The sequence below is a fragment of the Micromesistius poutassou genome (genome assembly GCF_964030765.1).
Source record: "Micromesistius poutassou genome assembly, chromosome: 10".
NCBI lineage: Eukaryota > Metazoa > Chordata > Actinopteri > Gadiformes > Gadidae > Micromesistius > Micromesistius poutassou.
In genome coordinates, this window is record NC_140280.1 from 6832821 (window position 1) to 6856500 (window position 23680).

General features: G+C 47.1%; 1 protein-coding gene across 4 annotated transcripts in view; it reads left to right on the plus strand.

Moving 5' to 3' along the window:
* The window catches only part of LOC311354803 (ryanodine receptor 1-like), a gene marked incomplete at its 5' end in the record, with an annotated part of 63892 nt that overhangs the window by 1268 nt on the left and 38944 nt on the right, over nt 1–23680 (plus strand). For all 4 annotated transcript variants that reach the window (XM_084474660.1, XM_084474662.1, XM_084474661.1 and 1 more), the window contains 37 exons: nt 2478–2597; nt 2688–2786; nt 3365–3385; nt 4208–4282; nt 4748–4826; nt 5440–5552; nt 5759–5858; nt 6763–6859; nt 6954–7028; nt 7294–7450; nt 7831–7995; nt 8971–9092; nt 9503–9689; nt 10406–10541; nt 10767–10862; nt 11009–11127; nt 11221–11354; nt 11601–11842; nt 12382–12574; nt 12937–13153; nt 13416–13520; nt 13624–13727; nt 14021–14104; nt 14205–14364; nt 14746–14893; nt 15252–15457; nt 15561–15735; nt 16460–16668; nt 17008–17366; nt 17852–17981; nt 19100–19260; nt 19729–19891; nt 19982–20068; nt 20361–20587; nt 21311–21755; nt 22245–22838; nt 23069–23269. In XM_084474660.1, the coding sequence (XP_084330786.1) occupies nt 2478–2597; nt 2688–2786; nt 3365–3385; nt 4208–4282; nt 4748–4826; nt 5440–5552; nt 5759–5858; nt 6763–6859; nt 6954–7028; nt 7294–7450; nt 7831–7995; nt 8971–9092; nt 9503–9689; nt 10406–10541; nt 10767–10862; nt 11009–11127; nt 11221–11354; nt 11601–11842; nt 12382–12574; nt 12937–13153; nt 13416–13520; nt 13624–13727; nt 14021–14104; nt 14205–14364; nt 14746–14893; nt 15252–15457; nt 15561–15735; nt 16460–16668; nt 17008–17366; nt 17852–17981; nt 19100–19260; nt 19729–19891; nt 19982–20068; nt 20361–20587; nt 21311–21755; nt 22245–22838; nt 23069–23269 (6105 nt within the window). The remainder of the gene's footprint in view (nt 1–2477; nt 2598–2687; nt 2787–3364; nt 3386–4207; nt 4283–4747; nt 4827–5439; nt 5553–5758; nt 5859–6762; nt 6860–6953; nt 7029–7293; nt 7451–7830; nt 7996–8970; nt 9093–9502; nt 9690–10405; nt 10542–10766; nt 10863–11008; nt 11128–11220; nt 11355–11600; nt 11843–12381; nt 12575–12936; nt 13154–13415; nt 13521–13623; nt 13728–14020; nt 14105–14204; nt 14365–14745; nt 14894–15251; nt 15458–15560; nt 15736–16459; nt 16669–17007; nt 17367–17851; nt 17982–19099; nt 19261–19728; nt 19892–19981; nt 20069–20360; nt 20588–21310; nt 21756–22244; nt 22839–23068; nt 23270–23680) is intronic.

A 23680-nucleotide genomic window follows, 5' to 3' on the forward strand; every position in this document is an offset into this window, starting at 1 on the left:
TCAGTCCATATGGGCAGCCCTATTCTGCCCTGTTAGGGGTGAGTGAGACAACATTTATCATCTAGCCCACAGAGCAGTAAGCCTCTTGGTCTTGGATAGTGCTTTCATTGGTTTTATATTACATGTAACACGTTGATGTAGGGCTAGTTCACCACAGATCATCACACTTCAGGGTTTCAGAAAGCATAACAATAGCATAACAATACACTATCACATTGTATCACAAGGAATCACAGAGTACCCAAAAGTACATTAATCAAAGTAATAACCTGAATCAAGTAATGTGAATATTCAGCTTTGAGAGAAGCCTAGTAAAAAATGTAATGATGAAGTCATGCAAAACATATATAGACTACTGGTTGATATCATTGGCGTGGGATTTCCTAATTAAACTCAATGCATCAAAAGTAGATGCTGGCCAAGTGGAAATCTGTCTGCTGCACTAGAAGAGCTAATCATTAAAGAATAGTACTAATACCTAACTATGTAGGATAGTCTATTTCTGGTGTGTTCGAGCTGAAAGATTGTGGGTTTTACACCCATCTGAACCTGTCTGTTAGCATTATTTATTAAGCAAGACGTCTTAAGCTGGTTCTGCTTACAACATGTCTGTGAAGATACACAGGTCTATGTCATGTTAACGTGTACACACGGGGTGACCTATTGCATTTATGACCCTAAATGTACAAGAACAGACAAGCAAATTCAGATACGGAATCACAAGACGGAGGAGTATATCCTTGTAGAAAAGCGGAAGAATACATTGCTTTGATTTTGCAGGGTACTTTCATTTTATTCTAGTATGGCTGTCGGAAACAATAAACAAAAACGATGCCCGTTCCCTGCTTTACCGATCAGCCATTAGTTGACGCAAACCTCAGCAAAGATGAGGTCCGGGACTGGCAAAAGCGGCATGTACGGGTCTCTGCTTAGTGACATGGATCTTCCCGGATCTTTCCACTGAAAGGTTTGCACACAGTGCAGAAGATGGGCTTAACCCTTCTCTTTGTTGCCAATGATCTGTATCAAAGGCCCAACCCCTACATGCTCCTTTGAGCTAGGGGGCAACTTGGAGAACCCAGCCAGTGTGAGATAGATTTTGAAAGTATCCAACTGAAAAAAGTCCCACCCTAGGCCTCCCTTCTTAGCTACTCTCAAAACACATAACTAGCTTGTTAGCTTTAGCTGGCTAGCATCTGGGAAGACTCTGGTCATGCACAATGAGTGCACAGGTAGCCTCATAGGTGAGTAGACAGACAGGCAGGCCATCGTTGGGCCACATGACATGATTGGACGGGCCTGTTACAGGCTTGGGACAGCCACAGGTTACATCTTTTTTTCTTTCTTTTGTCTGAGCATGTGATTCATTGATTGCTGTAGGGGTGTGGAATTACAAATATGACAAATATGACCAAAAAAATGCTTCTAGAAGAAATTGCCTACCCTAGCTTTAATGACCTCTGTTTTCACTGTCTAACCAATACATCTCTGTATTTACTGTCTATAGCCTACCTGCTCCTTAACATCACATCTCTGTATTCACTGTCTCAACCCTACCTGTTCATTAATGCCCTGTACAGCAACTCTTGAAGGACAAAATAAAAGTACACATAATAATAATATTAAGTAAACCTGGTTGTCAAACCACCTGACGTATTCCACCACGTTAAAACAACAGTGAACATAGTGATAACAAAACCAGTTGAATTACGAGGTTGACTAATGGAGGCGGCACCCTGCGATGTTGTGAGAGCTGTTCTGTGGACGCCAGGGCCGAGCAGTCTGATCTCACATGTCCACTGCTTTCCGGGGGAGAATGTGTCAGTGGCAGGTGCTGGGCCTGAAATAGAGGGCGAGAGACGAGTGGCAGGCGAGCTAGAGCCAGACTGGCAGGGAGAGAGAGAGAGAGAGAAAGAGAGAGAGAGAGAGAGCCTAGTGAGTGGTGGAGGGTACCCGGACGTCCACAAAGGAGAAAATACAAGTGAAGGTTAAGAATGGGACGTGGTAAAAAGTAGGGAGAACAGCTGTTTCTTCTGGGCTATTTATAGGATGTGCCTATTTGCCGGCTTTTCTAATGGCTTTGACTTTTCTCAAGTCAGGGCCGAACTGTCTAGGAGTTGATGTTACCAAGATTTGATGACTAGATTTGTCAGACCATCCTCACCCGTCCCTCTATGAGCCTGAACTTTTGATATGATCAAATAAAGTATATGACAAAATTAAATATTTGACTAAATTAATTAAATCAAACAAATGAAAAATAAATTAAAAGCTCAAGCTGAGTAAATTTGTTTTTATTGTATTCTATTGTAATTATTTGTGCGTGCAGGATTGATGTACCTTGTGACTAATAGCTGCAAGGGAATCAATTCTAACTGCAGTGCTTTTGTCCGTCACATTGAAAATGCATTAAATATTCAGCATACTGTCTATATGTCATTCATCTCACTCAGACTCCCTTGTGTCTCTCTGTGCAGGACGACCACGTTGTGTTGCAGTGCACCGCGTCCATCCTAAAGGAGCAGATCAAGTTGTGTTTGTCATGCGAAGGCTTCGGAAACCGTCTCTGTTTCCTGGAGACCACCTCCAACGCCCAGGTGAACCATGTCGCTTCCTGTCATGTGACCGCGTCCCCTTGTGTCCTCAAAAGGTGTGTTGTTTGATAACAGGGATAATTCTTCTTCTAGAATGTTCCCCCAGACTTGGCCATCTGCTGCTTCATATTGGAGCAGTCGCTGTCTGTGCGGGCGCTACAGGAGATGCTGTCCAACACTTCTCTGGACGAGGTAATCCACCGATAATCAACCCAAAAACCAATGAAGTCAAACTGCTCTTTACATCTGAAGATGTACAATGTTTTTATGAATTTAACTCTGAGGTTACCGTGGTTTGAAATGTATGGTACCAGTATAGGTGTGTGTTGTACATCTAAACATGTAAGCTGTTTCTATGAATGTAACGCTAAACCACCAGTGGTTTAACCCGTGATACAGTGTCATTACTATACACTGCTTTGTACTTCTGTATAGTACTTTATGAGGCTATACGGTGCTTTGTAGTTCTTTATAGTACTGTATAGTATACAGTGCTTTGTAGTTATTTATAGTACTGTATAGTATACAGTGCTTTGTAGTTATTTATAGTACTTTATAGTACTATACAGTGCTATGTAGTTCTTTATAGTACTGTATAGTACTATACAGCGCTTTGTTGTTCTTTATAGTACTGTAGAGTACTATACAGTGCTTTGTAGTTCTGAGAGTACTTTATAGTACTCTAGGTATTGCTTTTACGCGTATGTGTAGCATGTAGCAACTGAAGTTCACTTTGTTCTCTTCTGACCCCACACCCCGTCCTCCCATAGGCAGTTGATTTGGACAAATGGGTATGTCTGACCATTCTTTCCTCAAAAAGTCCAGACTCAAACTCACATCCAACCGACCTCCGAGTCATCGTCGTCGACCACCTTAACCTCTCTCTTCCAACTGTTAATGCATTTACTTGTCCTCAGATATATTTTCCATGAAAATATATATTCATATATATTTGTATGTGTATATATATGCTCTTTGGTGATAACTGGGATTATAGGAATTTCTGTCGTTTTTGAGAATACTGTTTTGGAGTCTTCCGGCTCCTCTAACCATCCCCTCTAACACGTGTGCTCAATGGTCTCTATGTACTAAAGCCTGTCTGTGGTTATATTCACAGTATATAACATGTTATTTGTCAGCCTGGACCCGCCGAGACCCTGCATTTGGTCACGTCCGTCTTGTTGTGCTCGAGCTCATTCTAAAATGATTCCAAATGTGAATGTTTCCCACTAATGTGTTTCTTTCTGAAATCAAAACAATGTATTTTGTAGGTTCAAAGTTAAACAGGGAGTCATTGCTCATGTCTATGTGGTGATTTTATAACCGGACAATTTCAGAGATCCCCTGATCATTGTTCCGATGATTTTATGGGACTATCATCCTGGCATTTAATGTGTTTTTGCTGTTTCAGTGATGTTGCGTTCTGTTTTAAAAGGTCTTAGTTTGCCTGGACTTTAATGCTCAGTCTGTACTCTGACCTCTCCTGCAATAAATAATCTAAAATAACGAAATTATATAATGCAATCTCTCCCATAATAACAAAGAAGTGAGCCATGCACGTGGTGTTTAGTTCACCGTGGGTAACCGACCCCTAACCCTCCTCCTCTTGTTAGTCATCCCAGGGAGGGGGTCACCGCACCCTGCTGTATGGACACGCCATCCTGCTCAAACACACCCACTCAAGCATGGTAAGGACAGGCTACACACACGACAACAAAACGGTGTACGGAGGAGGGAGAGAACCATGCATGCTGGCGTTGTGTTCAATTCAGGAGAGTCTCTGAATAGAAGGGCACCACTCTCTCCCTACAATAACAAGTAGTTCAGTATATTTACACAGCACCTTGACTTAGGTCAATGTTTTGTGAGATTGAACTTCTAATACATAGAGAAGTAGATTTTCTGGGGACTTCTTTTTTCTAGCAATGTATTTATTCATTCATTTTCAATTTTGCAAATCACATTCAGTTTTGTAGAGAATTGTGTGAAGGGCTTTCCAGGGTCAATAACGTGCACAGTTAACATTTTAATGTAGTTTCAGTGATATGACATAAGTGGTATCTATGAGGCCAAACAAACATGGATACAAACTAGTGTAGCATGGCTCAGGAGCAACGGTGTGATAGTAACGGACGTCCTCTTGTGTAACCCAGTACCTGTGCTGTTTGACCACCTCGCGTTCCCTGACCGACAAGCTGGCCTTCGATGTGGGCCTACAAGAGGACTCTACAGGTAGCTCTTGGTGTCCATATTTAACATGACAACCACTGCATCAACATTCTGTTCTACTCCATTCTATTCCTCTTAACTCTGCTGTACTATACTCGACTCTACTCTATTCTTCTATACCTAACTGCTCTCTATTCCAGTGGTTTCCAACCTTTGACATTAGAGGTATCACTAAATAGGCCTTTCATCAAGGCCTTTCGTGGACCACCTCGTAGGCAAAAGATAATCTTTTTTAAAATACAAATGCAGTGGCACATAGGGCCAGCACCCCATTTATACACAACTATATCTGCAAGAACACTGCTTATGCTCCCAGTGGGTTAATTTAGCAAACACAAATGAACACAAAACATCAATGGAAAACATTACAATGAAATACATACGATGAAATGTGTCTATCTCAAGAATAAAATCCCGACGTACCACCTGCAGTACACTCGGATAGTGGTACTCACCAGTGGTACCACAGGTTGAAAAACACTGCTCTACTCTACCCTACACCACTCTGGCCGTTGATCCTCATTGATCATGATTACTTAGCAATACATTTATCTATACCCCTGACACACCATGCTGTCCTATTGGCCTCGCCCTCTGACGTGGTGTGTGTCCCCAGGGGAGGCGTGCTGGTGGACCATCCACCCGGCCTCCAAGCAGAGGTCCGAGGGGGAGAAGGTCAGGGTGGGAGATGACCTCATCCTGGTCAGTGTGTCCTCAGAGAGATACCTGGTAGGTGTTGATCTGTTATTCACTGAACCTCAACATGCAAAATGGATATTAGTTCTGCTTGGTCACTGTTTTGTTGATCAGACTCACCAGGTGTGTCTCCTCTTGTGGTTGTGTGTGTGTGTGTGTTTGTCTGTGTGTGTGTCTGTGCGTTTGCATGCACGTGTGTGTGTGTGTGTGTGTGTGTGCGCGCGTGTGTGTGTTCCCAGCACCTCTCCTACGCCAGTGGGGACCTGATGGTGGACGCCTCCTTCATGCAGACCCTGTGGACCATGACCCCCGTCATGTCCGGCTGTGAGCTGGCTGAAGGTACGCCCTGCTGCCAACTCCCATCTCCAGCCTTCGTCTTCTGCCTCCTGGTTCTCCTCCTTTATTCCCCCTCCCCTGAAAACCCCCTCGGCTTACACTCTGAACAACTGTAATTGAATGATCAATGCAGGATCATTGCCTCACAAGCGATTTGACCTTTTTTAAAACGGAACTCATAGACGGAACTCAGTGTGATCTGTCGCTGACGGCCGGCGCTCCATGCAGCGCTGTGTCAATCGGCTCCGTCCACCGCGCCAACTCCGGCCCTCCTTTCAACCCGGGCTCCGGTTACTGCAGAGTTATCACAGAGAGAGGAGACGTGATTAGTAACCAGACACCACCTGTCACCAACTCACCTGTCGCCCCGTCTTCACGCCTGCTGCCAAGAACCACGGCTCCTCCCCTCTCTCTCTCTCTCCCCAGACAGTGCTAAACCACACAACCCCCCCTTCACCACAACCTCTCATTTTGCCTTCCACGCGATCCTCCTCTGTACTCAAATGGCATGTTGATGATTGATGAGTTTCATGCCCTCGACAAATTAGCGAATGTGTCCTTTAGTACAGTTGTAGAATAGGATAATGGTGGTAGTAAATTCATAGTATACATAGCATAGCACAGTGCAGGAAAGCATAGCTTGGTGTAGCATAGCAGAGCATGGAATAAGATTTGAATCCTCTTAAATATAAAAAATCCTGAATGAAGCTCATTATAGCGTTGTGCTGCCCTCTGTGTTCCTCTCGTCACAATAATATCCCAGTATAGTGAAGTATTATAGTGTGGACATGACATGCAAGAGGCTCTGTGCGCCTCTCGTCACAATAATACCACGGTATAGTGTAGTATTGTAGTGTGGCCTGCAAGAAGCTGGTCGCAGCGTTGTCCTTAACTCTGTGTTCTCCAGGGTTCCTGACCGGAGGCTATGTCCTGCGTCTGTTCCACGGTCACATGGATGAGTGTCTGGCCATTCCTACTGCCGACCAGGGAGACGACCAGCGCAGGTGCCTGTTCATCACATATAGCATGACGTATAGCACATCACATTTGGTCTAAGTTTACTGACTGACACATGATGGTGCTTGTTGGTGTGTGCAGAGTGGCTCATTATGAGGGCGGAGCCGTCTGCAGCCACGCCCGCTCGCTGTGGAGACTGGAGCCGCTTCGCATCGGGTGAGTTCCACATTTAGATTTTTTAGATTTTGCCATTCACAGTTACTGTTTGTGTTACAGTTCAGTTAGTTTACTTTAGAAGTACAAGACATCATGCCACTCTTCTTCTGTAGTTTCTCTTTGTTAGAATTAATCTGTAACGAAAAAAGGAAACAAGGCGTAACTCTGCCCCTTGCCGTAGTTGGTTTCCGGTCCAGGCTCTGTGCCATCCCCCCAGAAGTTCTGCTGGATCCAAAACTATGCCTTTGGTCACTGTTGGTTGCAGGTGGAGCGGGGGTCACATCAAATGGGGCCAGTCTTTCCGTATCCGCCACATCACCACGGGGCGCTACCTCTGTCTGGACGAGGAGAAGGGGCTGGTGGTGGTCGACCCCGAGAAGGCCAACTCCAAGATGTCCGCCTTCTGCTTCCGCATCTCAAAGGCAAGTGATGTCACTGGAGGAGATAGATGGTAATCGCCAAATGTGAGTGTGTGTCACAAAACAAATAATAGAAGAAGAATGCTGACCCCTGCCCAAAGAGGACTCCCTTGTACCTTTGTACTATGGAAAATTTCTATTTAGATTTAGATTTAGATTCTTTGTAATTGTGAAATAACATGACTAGTCTTACACGTTAAAAACACAATCAAAAAAGCTTATTGTTTTCAGTTTATTTCCAGACACGACGGCCAATCAAAGCTCTTTACAATAATGCCACAAATATACAAATATTATCGGGATCCAACCGTACATCGTACAGCGTCTTCACACAATCTTCTCCTCCTCGCGTGACGGTGCTTCTCATGCGTTCCCCCGTGCAGGAGAAGATCGAGGTGGCTAAGAAGAGGGACGTGGAGGGCATGGGCATCCCAGAGATCAAGTACGGGGAGTCCATGTGCTTCGTCCAGCACCTCACCAGCGGACTGTGGCTCACGTACGCTGCCGTGGACGCCAAGTCAGCCCGCCTCGGACCCCTGAAGAGAAAGGTAGAGAGAGATAGCTGATGGATGGAGGGAGAGAGAGAGAGAAAAATAGAGAGAGAGAGAGATAGTGGCTAGATAGAGGGAGAGTGAGAGATAGGGAGGGAGAGAGGGAGAAAAAGGTAGAGAGACATCGAGCCAAAGATTAAGTGAGATAGGTGCTAAATGAAAAGAGCGAGGGGGAGAGGGTGGGTAGATAGAGAGTGAGAGAAAGATAGAGAGAGATAGGTGGTAGATGGAGAGCGAGAGAGAGAGCGAGACGAAGGGCAAGAGAAAGATGTTGAGAGGTAGGTGCTGATGGAGTGAGAAACGGGGAAACACGTGTTGAGCACATGGCCCAGGATCTGCCAAGCAAAGATACACACACAAACATAGAAACATTTGTATTTGTTTGTGTGTGTGTGTTTGTTTGTATTTGTGTGTGTATTTGTATGTTAGTGTATTTGTTTGTGTGTATTTGTGTGTATTGCGGCAACTCGCCTTGGGGAGTGAACCACCTTACTCCAATCAGCACACAATTCTCTTGGTTGTTAAGCCACAAAGGCACTTTTAATCAAACATAAAGTATCTTTCTTAAAAGAACAAAAAGCTAATAGGGTGGAATCCACGGGGCGGAACCACAACGGCTGGACTCTCCTTGCACCCAAGCCAAGAGAGCCCTGAATGCACCTTGGAGCAGATTTTTTAAGGTCTGCTCTCCCCTGGGCCTCAGGTGCTCTGCATCACGTTGATTGTCACGGGCCGGGTTGCCACAGTATTTGTTTGTTTGTGTAGTTGTTTGTGTGTGTATTTGTTTGTGTGTGTATTTGTTTGTTTGTGTATTTGTGTGTGTATTTTTTGTTTGTGTATTTTTTGTTTGTGATTCCACAACAAAGTGGTGGCCTGTGTTTTCAAGTAATCAAAACCCAACTAAAAAAGAAACATGATAGTTCTTTAAGTTGTGGATAGATAGACTGATGTGTTGCTGTGTCCCCCCACCAGGCCATCCTCCACAAAGAGGGCCACATGGACGACGCTCTCACCGTGGCACGCTCCCAGACGGAGGAGTCACAGGCCGCCAGGATGATCTACAGCACCAACGGCCTCTTCAACCAGTTCATCAAGTAAGACCCAGTTCTGAAAGCCAGACTTTTAGTTATGTTATTAAACTATTTGAGCAGCAATACAAAAATACAAAACTTTTTTTTTCCCATGGGCCCCCCTCTGCCTTGGGCCCCCCCCCAAGTCTGTCCCATTTACACCCACAGTCCATCGGCCCTGAGAACCACAATACTGTTTCTTTCAATCATTTAAAAATACTATGATTGATCATAATGTGTGTTGGTTTTTTAATACGTTATACTAGAGTTTGGGACAAGCCCCCAAGCCCGGACGGCTTTACATTTGCATTTACATTTAGGGCTTTACCTCCAATCATAATACTAACAGAACCATCCTTTTGAGTCCATTGGTCTCCAGTAGCTCCACTCGTTGCTGATCCGTATAATTGAGGTTCTGCTGTGTGTACTTCCAGGGGTCTGGACGCTCTGAACGGGAAGAACAAGTCGGGCGGCGCGGGCTCGCTGCCCATGGACATGGTGGTGCTCGCCCTGCAGGACCTCATCTTCTACTTCCGCCCACCCGAGGAGGAGTTGGAGCACGAGGAGAAGCAATCCAAGCTGCGCTCCCTGAAGAACAGACAGAACCTCTTCCAGGAGGAGGTTGGCTTCAGCATAGGCCCGGAAGGGTTTCTACATCACCTTATATTTACATTTACATTTACAGACTCTTTTATCCAAAGCGATTTACAACCATTCATTCACCCATTCACACACAGATGGCGGAGTCAACCACACAGGGCGACAGCCAGCTCGTCAGGAGCAGTTAGGGCGAGGCGTCTTGCTCAGGGACACCTCGACACTCGAGGAGGAGTGTCGAGGGATCAAACTAGCAACCTTCCGGTTATCAGTCAACCCGCTCTATCTCCTGAGCTACTGTCACCTTCACATGTAAAATTGTCACTGTCGTCACTAGCATAGCTTGGGCACAAAGTTATCTTAAACTTAAATCAATTTGTTCCAGGGCTTTATGAGCAAGATGTCCACAGATTGTGAACTTGTCTTGAACGATATCTCATACTATGTCAGGCGGCCGTCACATTCACTTTCAGCCGGCAATCAGCAGTCTAGGGAAAGGTATTGCCACGACTGAGACCTTCTTTTGAGGATAGCCAATTGTAGTCAAAATCACACATTATGTGTTGCCTTTAGCCTAGACCTTTACCTCCCGTCGCTGTTTTCAACTGTCTTGTTTTAATTCATTTCCATGCAGATATTATCATGGAATGCATTTGCCTTTCCAGAGGACATTGACTGCACACGGTGAAACAACAGAACTAGTGCACAGTGTCTTTATTCCTTTATCTGTGTACCCACAGGGGATGATCACTCTGGTTCTGGACTGTGTGGACCGCCTCAACGTCTACAACACGGCCGCACACTTCTCTGAGTTCGCTGGAGAGGAGGCTGCTGAGTCCTGGAAGGAGATCGTTAATCTACTGTATGAACTGCTGGGTAGGTTCCCTCTGACGGAGCTGTTAGAGTGATAATAGATATATAGATTGATAGATAGACTGAAGGAGTAGACTGACTGACAGATTGAATCATTCATTGATCCAATAATCAATTTACCTATTATGGTGTAAATTTATTTGATTTACATATGTGTTCAGTCAGAGGTAGTCATGAAGACTTTCATTGTTACGTCTCTCTCTCTCTCTCTCTCCTCTTTGTGTGCAGCATCATTGATCAGAGGAAACCGCTCCAACTGTGCTCTGTTCTGTGACAACCTGGACTGGCTGGTCAGCAAGCTGGACCGCCTGGAGGCCTCTTCAGGTAGGGTCCGGCCTCCCCTGCTCCTCCTGTCTCCTCTTAGTCCCCCCTGGGGGGGAGGCACGGTGGCTCCTGTCTGGTGGAGGCAGGTGGATCCCAGACGTGTGCTTTGCAGCTCATTTGACTCCCACTGGTTTCCCCTACTACAGGAATCCTGGAGGTGCTGTACTGCGTTCTGATCGAGAGTCCAGAGGTTCTCAACATCATCCAAGAGAACCACATCAAGTCAATCATCTCTCTGTTGGACAAACATGGACGCAATCACAAGGTCAGGAGGTCGTCTGGTCTGATGTGGTATTTTACATCATCATATGATCACATATTAAAGTAAATGTTTGTGTTGTTGTGTGTGTCTGTGTAGGTGCTGGATGTGCTGTGCTCCCTCTGTGTGTGTAACGGTGTGGCTGTGAGGTCCAATCAGAATCTCATCACTGAGAATCTGCTTCCTGGTCGCGACCTCCTCCTACAAACCAACATCATCAACTATGCCACAAGGTGGGGTTATTATTACTAACAGGAAAATTACATCTGACCCAGCCGAAAGGTTCTTGGTTCGAACCCCGGGGTCCCGCATTTGAATCTGCAGTGCGCATTTTTGTCCATGACCCCTGTCTAAAGCCCTGTCTAGACCGCTGTCTATAGTCGGTGTCCAGTATTTAACAGCTTCCTGTCTGCTGTCTGTCCTACAGCATACTGTCTCATAGTATGGACTTGAGTTTGTCATGCCTTTTCTCTCCCCAGCATGCGGCCCAACATCTTCCTGGGGACATGTGAGGGCTCCACCCAGTACAAGAAGTGGTACTTCGAGGTGATGGTGGACCACGTGGAGCCCTTCCTGACCGCCCAGCCGGTGCACCTGAGGGTGGGCTGGGCCCTGACAGAGGGCTACAGCCCCTACCCCGGGGGGGGAGAGGGCTGGGGAAGCAACGGCGTCGGGGACGACCTCTACTCCTACGGCTTCGACGGCCTCCACCTCTGGTCAGGTAGCGTAGAAACTGCAGTTCACATTCTGGGGGTGGCTAGTTCCATTCTAAGCGTCGTGATGTCCTTGAGCCAGAAACCTAACCCCTCACACCATCACCAGCCAAATGGCTTTTGCCTTGTCTTTTTGACACAAGTGTTAGTGTGGGAGTGGCTGAATGTGAGGCATGCGACCGTCACAAGTGCTTTGAGTCCTAAAGAAATGCAGTCTATATTTATCCAGCACTTTACCAGCTAACTTTACCTGGAATCTAAAACAACAATCACAAATTGTTCATGTATTTTTCGCATGACCACGCCATGGGAGAGACTGAAAGCTTCAAAAAAGATGAGATGGGATTATCTAATTAATACACAAATTGTATATGAAATATGAAATAATGTAATATAACAAAATAAGGGAAATTCTGGCATTACAGCAGCCAAAAGTGAACAGAACACTGAAAATCAAATACAAGAAGATAAAAATATGAAAAATCGTGACATTAGCAGTGTATAGATCCAGAGCACCAGAGAGCCTGTTGTGTGTTGACGTCCACAGGCCGCGTCCCGCGGAACGTGGCCACACCCGACCAGCACATTCTGACCGCCGACGATGTGGTCAGCTGCTGTCTGGATCTGAGCGTGCCCAGTATCTCCTTCCGCATCAACGGACACCCGGTGCAGGGAATGTTCGAGAACTTCAACCTGGACGGCCTCTTCTTCCCCGTGGTCAGCTTCTCGGCGGGTGTCAAGTACGGACAGTTGTTCTCCAAACCATGACCATCCCAATGCAGGCAATGCAAAGCTATACACGCAGAGTGGCAGAAAACACAAGACAGGAAGAGCCGTAGAACAGAGAACCGCGTAGGGAGGAAGAGGATAAGACAGTATATTGACATTTTTGGTGTTGTTAACCTTAAGGTGGGACTGCAGAAAAAAGTATGATAAAATATCAACAGGGGGTGCAGCCTTTCTTAGGCTAGGAAGGGAACATTAACATACTGCTCAGTTTCAAAGGAAGCATACTGGGAAAATGGTGATTGTATACTGTTCATATAGTCACAATATTATCACAATATTAGTACTAATTACCGTCCATTTTTTTAACCGCCAGGGTCCGCTTCCTGCTGGGCGGTCGCCACGGCGACTTCAAGTTCCTCCCGCCCCCGGGCTACGCCCCGTGCTACGAGGCGGTGTTGCCTAGAGACCGCCTGCGCATCGAGCCCATCAAAGAGTACAAGCATGACTTCAACGGCGTGCGCAACCTCCTGGGGCCCACCCAGTCGCTGTCCCACACCGCCTTCACCCCCTGTCCCGTGGACACGGTGCAGGTACTGCACCCGACCCATCGGAGCACGCAATCAATATCAGAGTGACGCCATAAAGGGTCACTACGTCAACAGAACTGAAAAGATTCTGAACCTTTAGTAGTCAAAAGAAAAAATAGTACCCACAAAAAGTTAGTTGTTAGTTCTTAGTTTTTTTTAAATGATCAGTGTTAGTGCATGATAGAGGGCTGTGCATTCGCGCAACAAACAAAGAAATTGTACAACACTACTGACATGTTTGATGACTTCATTCTCCTCTCCGCAGATTGTGTTGCCAGCTCACCTGGAGCGCATCCGAGAGAAGCTGGCAGAGAACAGCCACGAGCTGTGGGCGGTGACCCGCATCGAGCAGGGCTGGACCTTCGCTCCGGTCAGTGGTCTCCGATGTTAACCTCAAATGACGATGCATGTTGTGGCTGGCCATTCAAAATGATTAAATAAGAACGCTTCTAAGACGACTGTGGTGTCTGCAGGTCCGCGATGACAACAAGAAGCTGCACCCCTGCCTGGTGGACTTCCAGGGTCTCCCCGACCCCGAGAAGAACTACAACCTGGCCATGTCTGGGGAGACACTCAAGTGAGTGATTCAGGCCTCCAGGTCCTTTCCTCCAAAGGATTTCCTGTCTGTATTTCCAGGCCGTATTTCCTGTCTGTATTTCCAGGCTGTATTTCCAGACTGTATTTCCCGTGTGTTTTTCCAGGCTGCATCTCCAGAATGTATTTCCAGGCTGTATCTCCAGATTGTATCTCCAGGCTGTATTTCCAGACTGTATTTCCTGTGTGTTTTCCCAGGCTGTATCTCAGGACTGGTTTTTCTGTGTGGACTTCCTGTGTGTGTGTGACTCCTTCCTGTGTGCTTTTATTCTGAAGGACTCTGCTGGCGCTGGGCTGTCACGTGGGCATGGGCGACGAGAAGGCCGAGGAGAACCTGAAGAGGATCAAACTACCCAAGACGTACGTGTGTCCATGGACACCGTTTACACGGACAGAGTCTATGCAGAGTCAATACTCTGATCACATGTGATCAATAACACTCTGGTGTTTTCCCTCGCAGGTATATTCAGAGTAATGGGTACAAGCCCATTCCTCTGGACCTGAACCACGTCAAGCTGACCCCCAACCAGAACACGCTGGTGGAGAGGCTGGCTGAGAACGGGCACAACGTGTGGGCCCGGGACCGCGTGCGGCAGGGCTGGACCTACAGCATCGTACAGGTAGCCACAAGCAGAGACATAAGTGAGACATGGACGTGGACCCGGTGTTTGTGGCTCAAAACGGTCCGATTCAACATGAAAGAAATACAAGAGGAAATGTCTGATTTGGATCTGAGACATATCTCAAGTATGAGTTTAATATGGTCCAATAATATGAGGAAGAAAGAAAAAAGAATGAAATGAAGAATGGAACAAATAGGAGGTTTAACTCAAACGGTTTAACTTTAAGTCAAATAAATAAGTAATACAAACACAGGTTTACTTAAAACATGTTTCACATACAGTAAATAAAACATTTTCAGCTATGGAATCATCCTTTCGTCATTAATCGTTATTTCCATGCGTCACGTGATTCTAAACGGTGCGATCGTCGTCACGCAGGACATATACAACAAGCGCAATCCACGCCTGGTTCCTTACAACCTGCTGGACGAGAAGACCAAGAAGACCAACCGGGACACCGTGTGTGCGGCCGTGCGCACGCTGATCGGCTATGGCTACAACATAGAGCCCCCCGACCAGGAGTGCAGTGAGTACCCCGCCCTCCGTCTCCACTCCACGCACACACACCCAGCCTTCCTCCTGACATGGCCCTTCAAGACAACTGCTTTTGTATCTCCTTTAATCCGCTGAAATTAAAATATTCTTCTGCGGCGCTTTAAGCGTGTCACTTTTGCATTATCAAGAAAACTCAGAACGCATGCATTTCTGTTTGACTGTTGCTAAAACTCTTAAAAGGCAAAGGTAACCCTGTTATTGAAAATATTGCACACCATCGAAATGTTATCGACCAATCAGATTCAGGTATTCAACAATACGGTGATAATGTAATCAACCCTATAAATGAAGTCTGCATCGCCTCAAAGAGTCTTCCTGTTGTACCTAAGGTGGGCCCGGGTCGGGCGGTAACCGCGGCGACAAGGTGAGGGTCTTCCGGGCGGAGAAGTCCTACGGGGTGACCCAGGGGAAGTGGTACTTTGAGTTTGAGGCGGTGACGGTGGGGGAGATGAGGGTGGGCTGGGCCCGGCCCAGCGTCCGAGCCGACACCGAGCTGGGTGCCGACGAGCTGGCCTACGTCTTCAACGGCTTCAAGGTACGACGGAAGACCATTAAGCTCCTCCCACCTACACTCGCTTATGGGTTCCCCTGCTAGAGCCTTGGAGAAACAACAACCCCGCCTTTGTCTCCGTGTACAGGCCCAGCGCTGGCACGTGGGCACCGAGCCGTTTGGGCGCCAGTGGCTGTCTGGTGACGTGGTGGGCTGCATGATCGACCTGACGGAGATGAACATCATGTTCACCCTGAACGGGGAGATGCTGATCAGCGACTCTGGGTCCGAGATGGCCTTCAAGGACATCGAGATAGGAGAGGGTGAGTGGTCCTAGCTCCTCCATGTGATGTCATGTGATGCTGTAGAACTCTAGGTTCTCTCCCCAATAATAACAATAATCATTAAGTTATTTATTGGCACCTTTCATGGCACTCAAGGTCCCCTAACATCATATAAGATCAGTAATTAAACATACAATAAACAACAGAGCACCAGTCATTAAACTACAGTACAATCAACAGTTGGACATGCAATAAGAGCATACATATTACAGAGCATAGCTCGCCAATGAGTTAAAAATCCATATTGATTCAAATAAGCTGCAGTTCTAGTGAGTAAGCTAGTTTAAAGATGGGTTTTAAGAACAGTACTGGATTCTGTCATGGAGTCCAGTATGTGTGGATGGGAGTGGGAAGGGAGGTTCCAGAGTTGAGGTGCAGCATAGGAGAAGGCCCTGGCAGCCATTGTGCAGAGGTTGAGGGCCGGTCACACCATTAGACCCGCTGATGAAGAATGCAGGAAGCCAGAAGGATTGGAAGTCTGAAGGAGGTCTGTGAGGTAAACTGGGGATAGATTATAAAGAGCTTTATATCTTAATACATGTATGTTAAGGTTTATTCTTTGGGACACAGGGAGCCAGTGGCACTGAATCAATCAAGGGGAGTGGTTCCCTGCTGACTCCTCCTCCTCCTCCTCCTCCTCCTCCTCCTCCTCCTGCTCCTCCTCCTCCTCCTCCTGCTCCTCCCCCCTCCCCTCCACTCCCAGGCTTCATCCCGGTGTGCAGCCTGGGTCTGTCCCAGGTGGGCCGCATCAACCTGGGTCAGGACGTCAGCAGCCTGCGCTACTTCACCATCTGCGGCCTGCAGGAGGGCTTCGAGCCCTTCGCCATCAACATGAAGCGGGACATCACCATGTGGTTCAGCAAGAGCCTGCCACAGTTCATCCCCGTGCCCACCGACCACCCCCACCTCGAGGTGCCCCTCCCTCTAGCTCGGCTTTTTTTTACCGAAATAAGAGGGTCTTGTTTCATAACCCATGTCCTAACCTTAGCTTCATCCCTTGTATGTCCTGACAACATGGTAGTTGATGAGGGGGAGTCATCCCCCCCCCCCACACACACACAAACACACACACACGCACACACATACACACACACACACACACACACACACACACACATACACGCATCTACATCAATTGTATGAACTGACAGCAGTTACATCCCCTGTATGTCCTGAGAGCAGCTGCATCCCTTCTACAGTATGTACTGACCATATCCTTGTGGTCCCCCACCCCCCCCCCCCCCCCCGCAGCTGTCCCGTGTGGACGGCACAGTGGAGAGCGCCCCCTGCCTGAAGCTGACCCACAAGACGTTCGGCTCCCAGAACGCGGCCACGGACCTGCTGTTCCTGCGGCTCAGCATGCCGGTGGAGTTCCACGAGACCTACAAGGTGCGGGCCGGGACCACGCCCCTGACCCGCACCCTCACCATCCCCGAGGACGAGGTGCTGGAGATGGACCCCGACTCGGAGTACGAGCTGCTGAAGAAGTCGGCCTCGCGGCGCGAGCAGGAGGAGGACAAGAAGGAGGCGTCGGTGCCCAAGGAGACGCCGGCGCTGAAGAATGGCGAGAACGAGAAGGACGCGTCCACGGAGAAGAGCCGCAAGAAAGGGTCGGTGGCGGGGTCGTGGTGGATTCATGGTGGAGTCATGTCGGATTCATGATGAATTCATAATGGATTCGTGTTTCATTAATGATTGATTCATGTTTGATTCATGATGGATTCATGTTGGATTAAAGATGGATTCATGTTGGATTCATGTTGGATACATATTGGGTTCATGTTGACTTTATGTTGACTTGGATTCTTTTGGATTCATGTATGATTCATAGTTTGATTCATAGTTTGTTATATGTTGATGATTAATGTAGACAATTGGCATTGTCTCTTTTTTTAACCCTATTTTAATAAGAGGGGACACACCTGCACTGCAATCTTTAAGTTAGTGAAGAAACATTGAATGCCTCCTTGTGCCTACATAATAAATAGCATTCAACAGATACCTTCATATATTGCCATCCATCAAAGCTTGCATATCTGTCACTTTAAGTATCCTAAACGCAGGTCCTCATGCTGTGTGATCCTGTGATCGTCAGGTTTCTGTTCAAGGCCAAGAAGGCGGCGCTCATCAACCCCCCTCCGGTGGTGCCTACCATGCCCCGTCTGATGGAGGACGTGGTGCCCGACGACCGGGACGACGTGGACATCATCCTCAACACCACCACGGTACCGTCACTTTCTCTTATTCTCATATGACCTTATTCATGCACCCAACATGGCTCAACATTTGGCCTTTAAAAATGTAAAGATAATGCTTGATTGATGAATCACAGCCGTTAATAATAGAAGAATAATCATACCTAGTTATTGTAGTTCATATTATGTTATAGTATATTATTGTATATGATATGTCGTGCTATATGTATATGCATTATTATGAGCGATGTTGTGTATGAAATGCGCCACACAACGTGGTGTTGTACCGTGAGCTTCCTTGAAGCTTAACCCTTTCTCGGACGTGGACATCAAAATCCACCGCTGGTTCAGACAGACCTCCAAACTTCCACACACACACACCATGGACTTATATAGAAGTGTCCAAGAAGCTTGAATCTCTCTAGGCAGCGGAAATCAAAATGAACAGCCGGTTCAGACAGAGCTCCACACCTCCACACATCCACACAATCTGTGTCCAAGAAGCTAAAGCCTCTCTCGGAAGCACCTCATATAGCCAGTGAGGACGAGCTTAGGCTCCTTCCTTTCACCAAAATATCCTGTGTATTTAGAGGATTAATTTAGAACGAAGTCTCACTTTTTAATCCAAGCGTAAAATAGTGTAGCAAATGGCAGAACGCAGATGAGGCGAAAGTGGTTGTGCATTCTTTATTACATCCGTGTTTTGGAGACGTAAATTTTTTAGGTTGATTCCTTGTTTGATAACTTAAGGTAGGATATCACTCTGTCAGAGAAAGCTGGTACCGAAAACTGTTGCGATACACATGCACACCTTCATGTTACCAAAAGCAAGATATATTATTATTATATTATATTAGCGTCAACTGCTCGATATTAATGATCAATACATGTAGCGAGAGCAACAACTCTAGGTCTATGGATGTAAATAGGCTTTTACCGCCACTATATCGAAAAATAAAATAGCTACAGGTACATGGTGACTATCGGAAATACCTTTTTCAGTTGGTTGCAATCTGCAACTTCCAGTCAAGTATTGACTGGAAGGAAATTCAAGTAGACGATGATGATAATGCTGAAGATGAAGCTAAAGACGATGATGATGATGGTGCTGATGATGTCAATGATCTCATTACCTCCTCTTCCCGTAGTACTATTACTCGGTGCGCGTATTTGCGGGCCAGGAGGTAAGCGGTGTGTGGGTGGGCTGGATCACCCCCGACTACCACCAACACGACGCCCACTTTGACCTCACCAAGGTCCGCAACGTGACCTTGACGGTCGGGGACGACAAGGGAAATATCCATGACAGGTATTCATGATCATGTTTGGGAAATATCTAATATCCCCACACTTGCTGTGTGTCATGCAGTATCAATACAGTCTGCTCCCTGTGTGTACTGCAGTATCAATACAGTCTTCTCCCTGTGTGTCCTGCAGTATCAATACAGTCTTCTCCCTGTGTGTCCTGCAGTATCAGTACAGTCTGCTCCCTGTGTGTCCTGCAGTATCAATACAGTCTTCTCCCTGTGTGTCCTGCAGTATCAATACAGTCTTCTCCCTGTGTGTCCTGCAGTATCAATACAGTCTTCTCCCTGTGTGTCCTGCAGTATCAATACAGTCTTCTCCCTATGTGTCCTGCAGTATCAATACAGTCTTCTCCCTGTGTGTCCTGCAGTATCAATACAGTCTTCTCCCTGTGTGTCCTGCAGTATCAATACAGTCTTCTCCCTGTGTGTACTGCAGTATCAATACAGTCTTCTCCCTGTGTGTCCTGCAGTATAAAGCGCAGTAACTGCTACATGGTGTGGGGAGGAGAGTTCAGCGGCTCCCAGCAGACACGTGTCAGCCAGGAGGACTTTATTATCGGCTGCCTGATCGACCTGGACACCGGCCTCATGAACTTCACCGCAAACGGGAAAGAGATCAATACCTTCTACCAGGTCAGGGGAGAAGAGGAGGCTTGATGATAGAATGATTGATTTTTTATGTAATTTGCTTACTTTAACTGTTGATAACAAATTGTTCCCCAGGTGGAGCCAAACACCAAACTCTTCCCAGCGGTCTTTGTTCTGCCATCCAATCAGAACGTGATTCAAGTGGAGCTGGGCAAACTCAAGGTCAGTTCTGTTAAAAAACGGTACCGCTTCTAATTCACTTCTAATTAGTTCATCATTCAGTTCACTCATTATTGTGGGACCAGGATAGTGTTGTGGTTCATGAATGACATACATAAAGAAATCTCTCTATCTCTCTAAATCACCTCGGAGGTGCAAAAGCATCTGCTAACTTAAAACTACAAATCAGTGTCTGCTCATCTACGTGCTAATCTGGAATTGAACAAATATCATATCAATAAATGTCATATTCAGTGTGTTCCTCTAATGTTATTTCCTCCTCGGCTCTCTTCAGAACATCATGCCTATCTCGGCGGCCATGTTCCGCAGCGAGCGCAAGAACCCCGTGCCCCAGTGCCCGCCCCGCCTGGACGTCCAGATGCTGACCCCCGTCATCTGGAGCCGCATGCCCAACCACTTCCTGTCCCCGGAGACGGGCCGCGTCAGCGAGAGGCTGGGCTGGAAGGTGGACTGCTCAGAGCCCCTCACCATGATGGCCCTGCACATCCCTGAGGAGAACCGGTAGGACTTCCTCCTTCTGGTCCTCCTTCTGTAACTCCTTCTGGTCCTCCTTCTGGTCCTCCTTCTAGTCCTCATTCTGATCCTCATTCTGGAACTCCTTATGGTCCTCCTTCTAGTCCTCCTTCTTTTCCTCATTCTGGTCCTCCTTCTGGTCCTCAGTCTGATCCTCGTTCTGGTCCTCATTCTAGTCCTCCTTCTGGTCCTCATTCTAGTCCTCCTTCTGGTCCTCATTCTAGTCCTCCTTCTGGTCCTCATTCTAGTCCTCCTTTTGGTCCTCATTCTAGTCCTCATTCTGGTCCTCATGGGCGAGACAGAGCAATGCATCTGCTAGGTACGGCCACGGCCATAACAGACTGTTTGTAAATTCTTTACACTTAACTATCAGATATGTTTTTCTCATATTTAAACTCAATCATTTCTAATGAATGTTTTCCAGTGGAAAAGTACCTAATCTAAACCAAGACATTCTTTGTAGATTTTGTGAGCTTAGTCTATGTTTTAGACTACAGGACTACAATATAATACAATTCTACAATTATAATCTTCACCATTTTGAACATTACACCAACATTCACCACAATCTCTCTATCCACCACAATCTACACGGTCACCTCACAAATCGCTTCTTAATCCCCACGCATCACTTTGTGACTGCGCCCCATCACACTCTCCCCACCACTCACCACCTCCTCCTCCTCACCCCCCCTCCTCCTCCTCCCCCAGCTGCATCGACATCCTGGAGCTGTCGGAGCGCATGGACCTCCTCAAGTTCCACTACCACACGCTGAAGCTGTACGACTCGGTGTGTGCGCTGGGCAACAACCGCGTGGCCCACGCGCTCTGCAGCCACGTGGACGAGTCGCAGCTCTTCTACGCCATCGAGAACACCTACCTGCCGGGGCCCATGAGGAGCGGCTTCTACGACCTGCTCATCAGCATGCACCTGGAGTCGGCCAAGAGGAACCGCCTGGGCACCAACAAGGAGTTCATCGTGCCCATGACGGACGAAACGCGCACCATCACGCTGTACTCGCACCAGGACAAGTCGCACGCCCTGCCCGGGGTGGGCCTCACCACCTGCCTGCGGCCCAAGCTGCACTTCTCGCCCACGGGCTTCGTGGGGACCAACCAGGACATCTACACCCTGAGCCCCTTCATCCCGCTGGAGGTGAGGGAGAGCGCTAAGACGATGGTGAAGCCATTTAGCCATTTAGTTAAGAGTCCAGTTTCATCATTGTTTATTTTTGGTCACTTTGTAGGATAGTAGGTAGTCCATAACTATTTTAGTCTATTTTACCATGAATTTACATTCTCAATATATATTCATATGTTTATTTCACTTTTACTGCTATATGTATGCCATATCCTCTAGCAATGTTCAGGGTTGGTATTGCATGACGATTCATAAAGGATGGTGACTTTTAATCAATCATCAGATGCATTGACTACCGCAATCAATCAAGTTGCAGTCCTAAAGTGAATGTTTCTTATTTTGGGGGATTAAGATCCTCAGTCACGCTGATGATTGTTCAGTTGTGGTTGGCTTTACCGTCACCTACTTCCAATAATCAATAATCCACTTGAGCTAACCGTGGTGCCCCATGGATCACCATGACCTGATAATCACCTCCTTCACCACGGGGTCCCGTCCCCTCAGGTGCTGAAGACCAAAGCGCTGAACATGGTGACGGAGGCGGTGCAGGACGGGGGCCAGGCCATGCGGGACCCCGTGGGGGGCAGCGTGGAGTTCCACTTTGTGCCCATCCTCAAGCTCGTCAGCACCCTGCTGATCATGGGCGTGTTCGACGACAACGACGTCAAGCACATCCTCAAGATGATCGAGCCCACCGTGTTCAGCAGCGAGGAGCCACCGCCAACGCCGCCCGCCGCAGCCGCCGAGGCCAAAGGGCCCAAGGCGGAGAACCCGCCCAGGCTGGCCCTCAAAGCCCCGGCAAAGAAGAGAGAGGAGGAGGAGGAGGAGCAGGAATACGAGGAGGAGGAATACGCCACGGACGAGGAGGAGTACGAAGAGGAGGACGACGAGGGAGTGGGGGAGGAGGACGAGTACGAAGGGGAGGACGAGATGGACGAGGTGACAGAGCAAGCTGCTAAGGTGAAGCAAGTGAACGGAGAGAAGGGGGCGGAGGAGACGGAGAAGGAGGCGAAGAGCGGAGAGGCGGCCGGCGAGACCAAGGAAGTGATGGAACAGGGACTGTTCCAGATGAAGCTCCCAGAGTCTGTTAAACTGCAGGTACAGTCCATCTCACGATTAAACTGAAACCACACCAGGTTCAGTCTGACCTTTTTTACTGTCAATTATAATCCTCTTATTATCTCATTTCTGCTAAACGTAAAAACTGCTAAAAGTATGGATATCCGTTTCTTAATGAGATAACTGCTTTCCAGACTCTCCATATAGTGTTGGTTTCTGGGTTTCCCGTAGCGTAACACCTAGTAACTCACTGTCTCCCTGTCCTCCAGATGTGCACTCTGCTGCAGTACTTCTGTGACTGCGAGCTGCGCCACAGGGTGGAGGCCATCATAGCCTTCTCGGACCAGTTCGTCTGCGACATACAGACCAATCAGAGACAGCGCTACAACGAGCTCATGTTGGCTTTCACCATGTCGGCCGCAGAGACCGCCCGCAAGACGCGGGAGTTCAGGTCCCCACCACAGGAGCAGGTACAGCAACATGTTTCCTTCAAATACATTTTCTGGGAAATATTGCCAGTGTAGTATGAAGCATGTATTGACTCCTTGAGTCAAAACAATAAAAAAAATATATATATAATAATATAAAATAATATAAATGAAAATATATATTTTTTATTATCATTGTATTTTTTTTAATAAATCAAAATAATAAAGATTTGGATGTTTATATCAATTAAAAGTATGTGAATATGAAGCAAGTATTTAGGACATGATGGAGATGGCCTTCGTACCCTGTTATTGTAATTGTCGTGTGTCGTGTGTGAGCCACAGTCACCAATATATTACACCGTAAAATGAATACATGCGGATTACGGATAGACTCGGCACCATTTCAGCACTGCTGGTTCTTTTGCCCTGATTTCTCATCTGAGATGAATG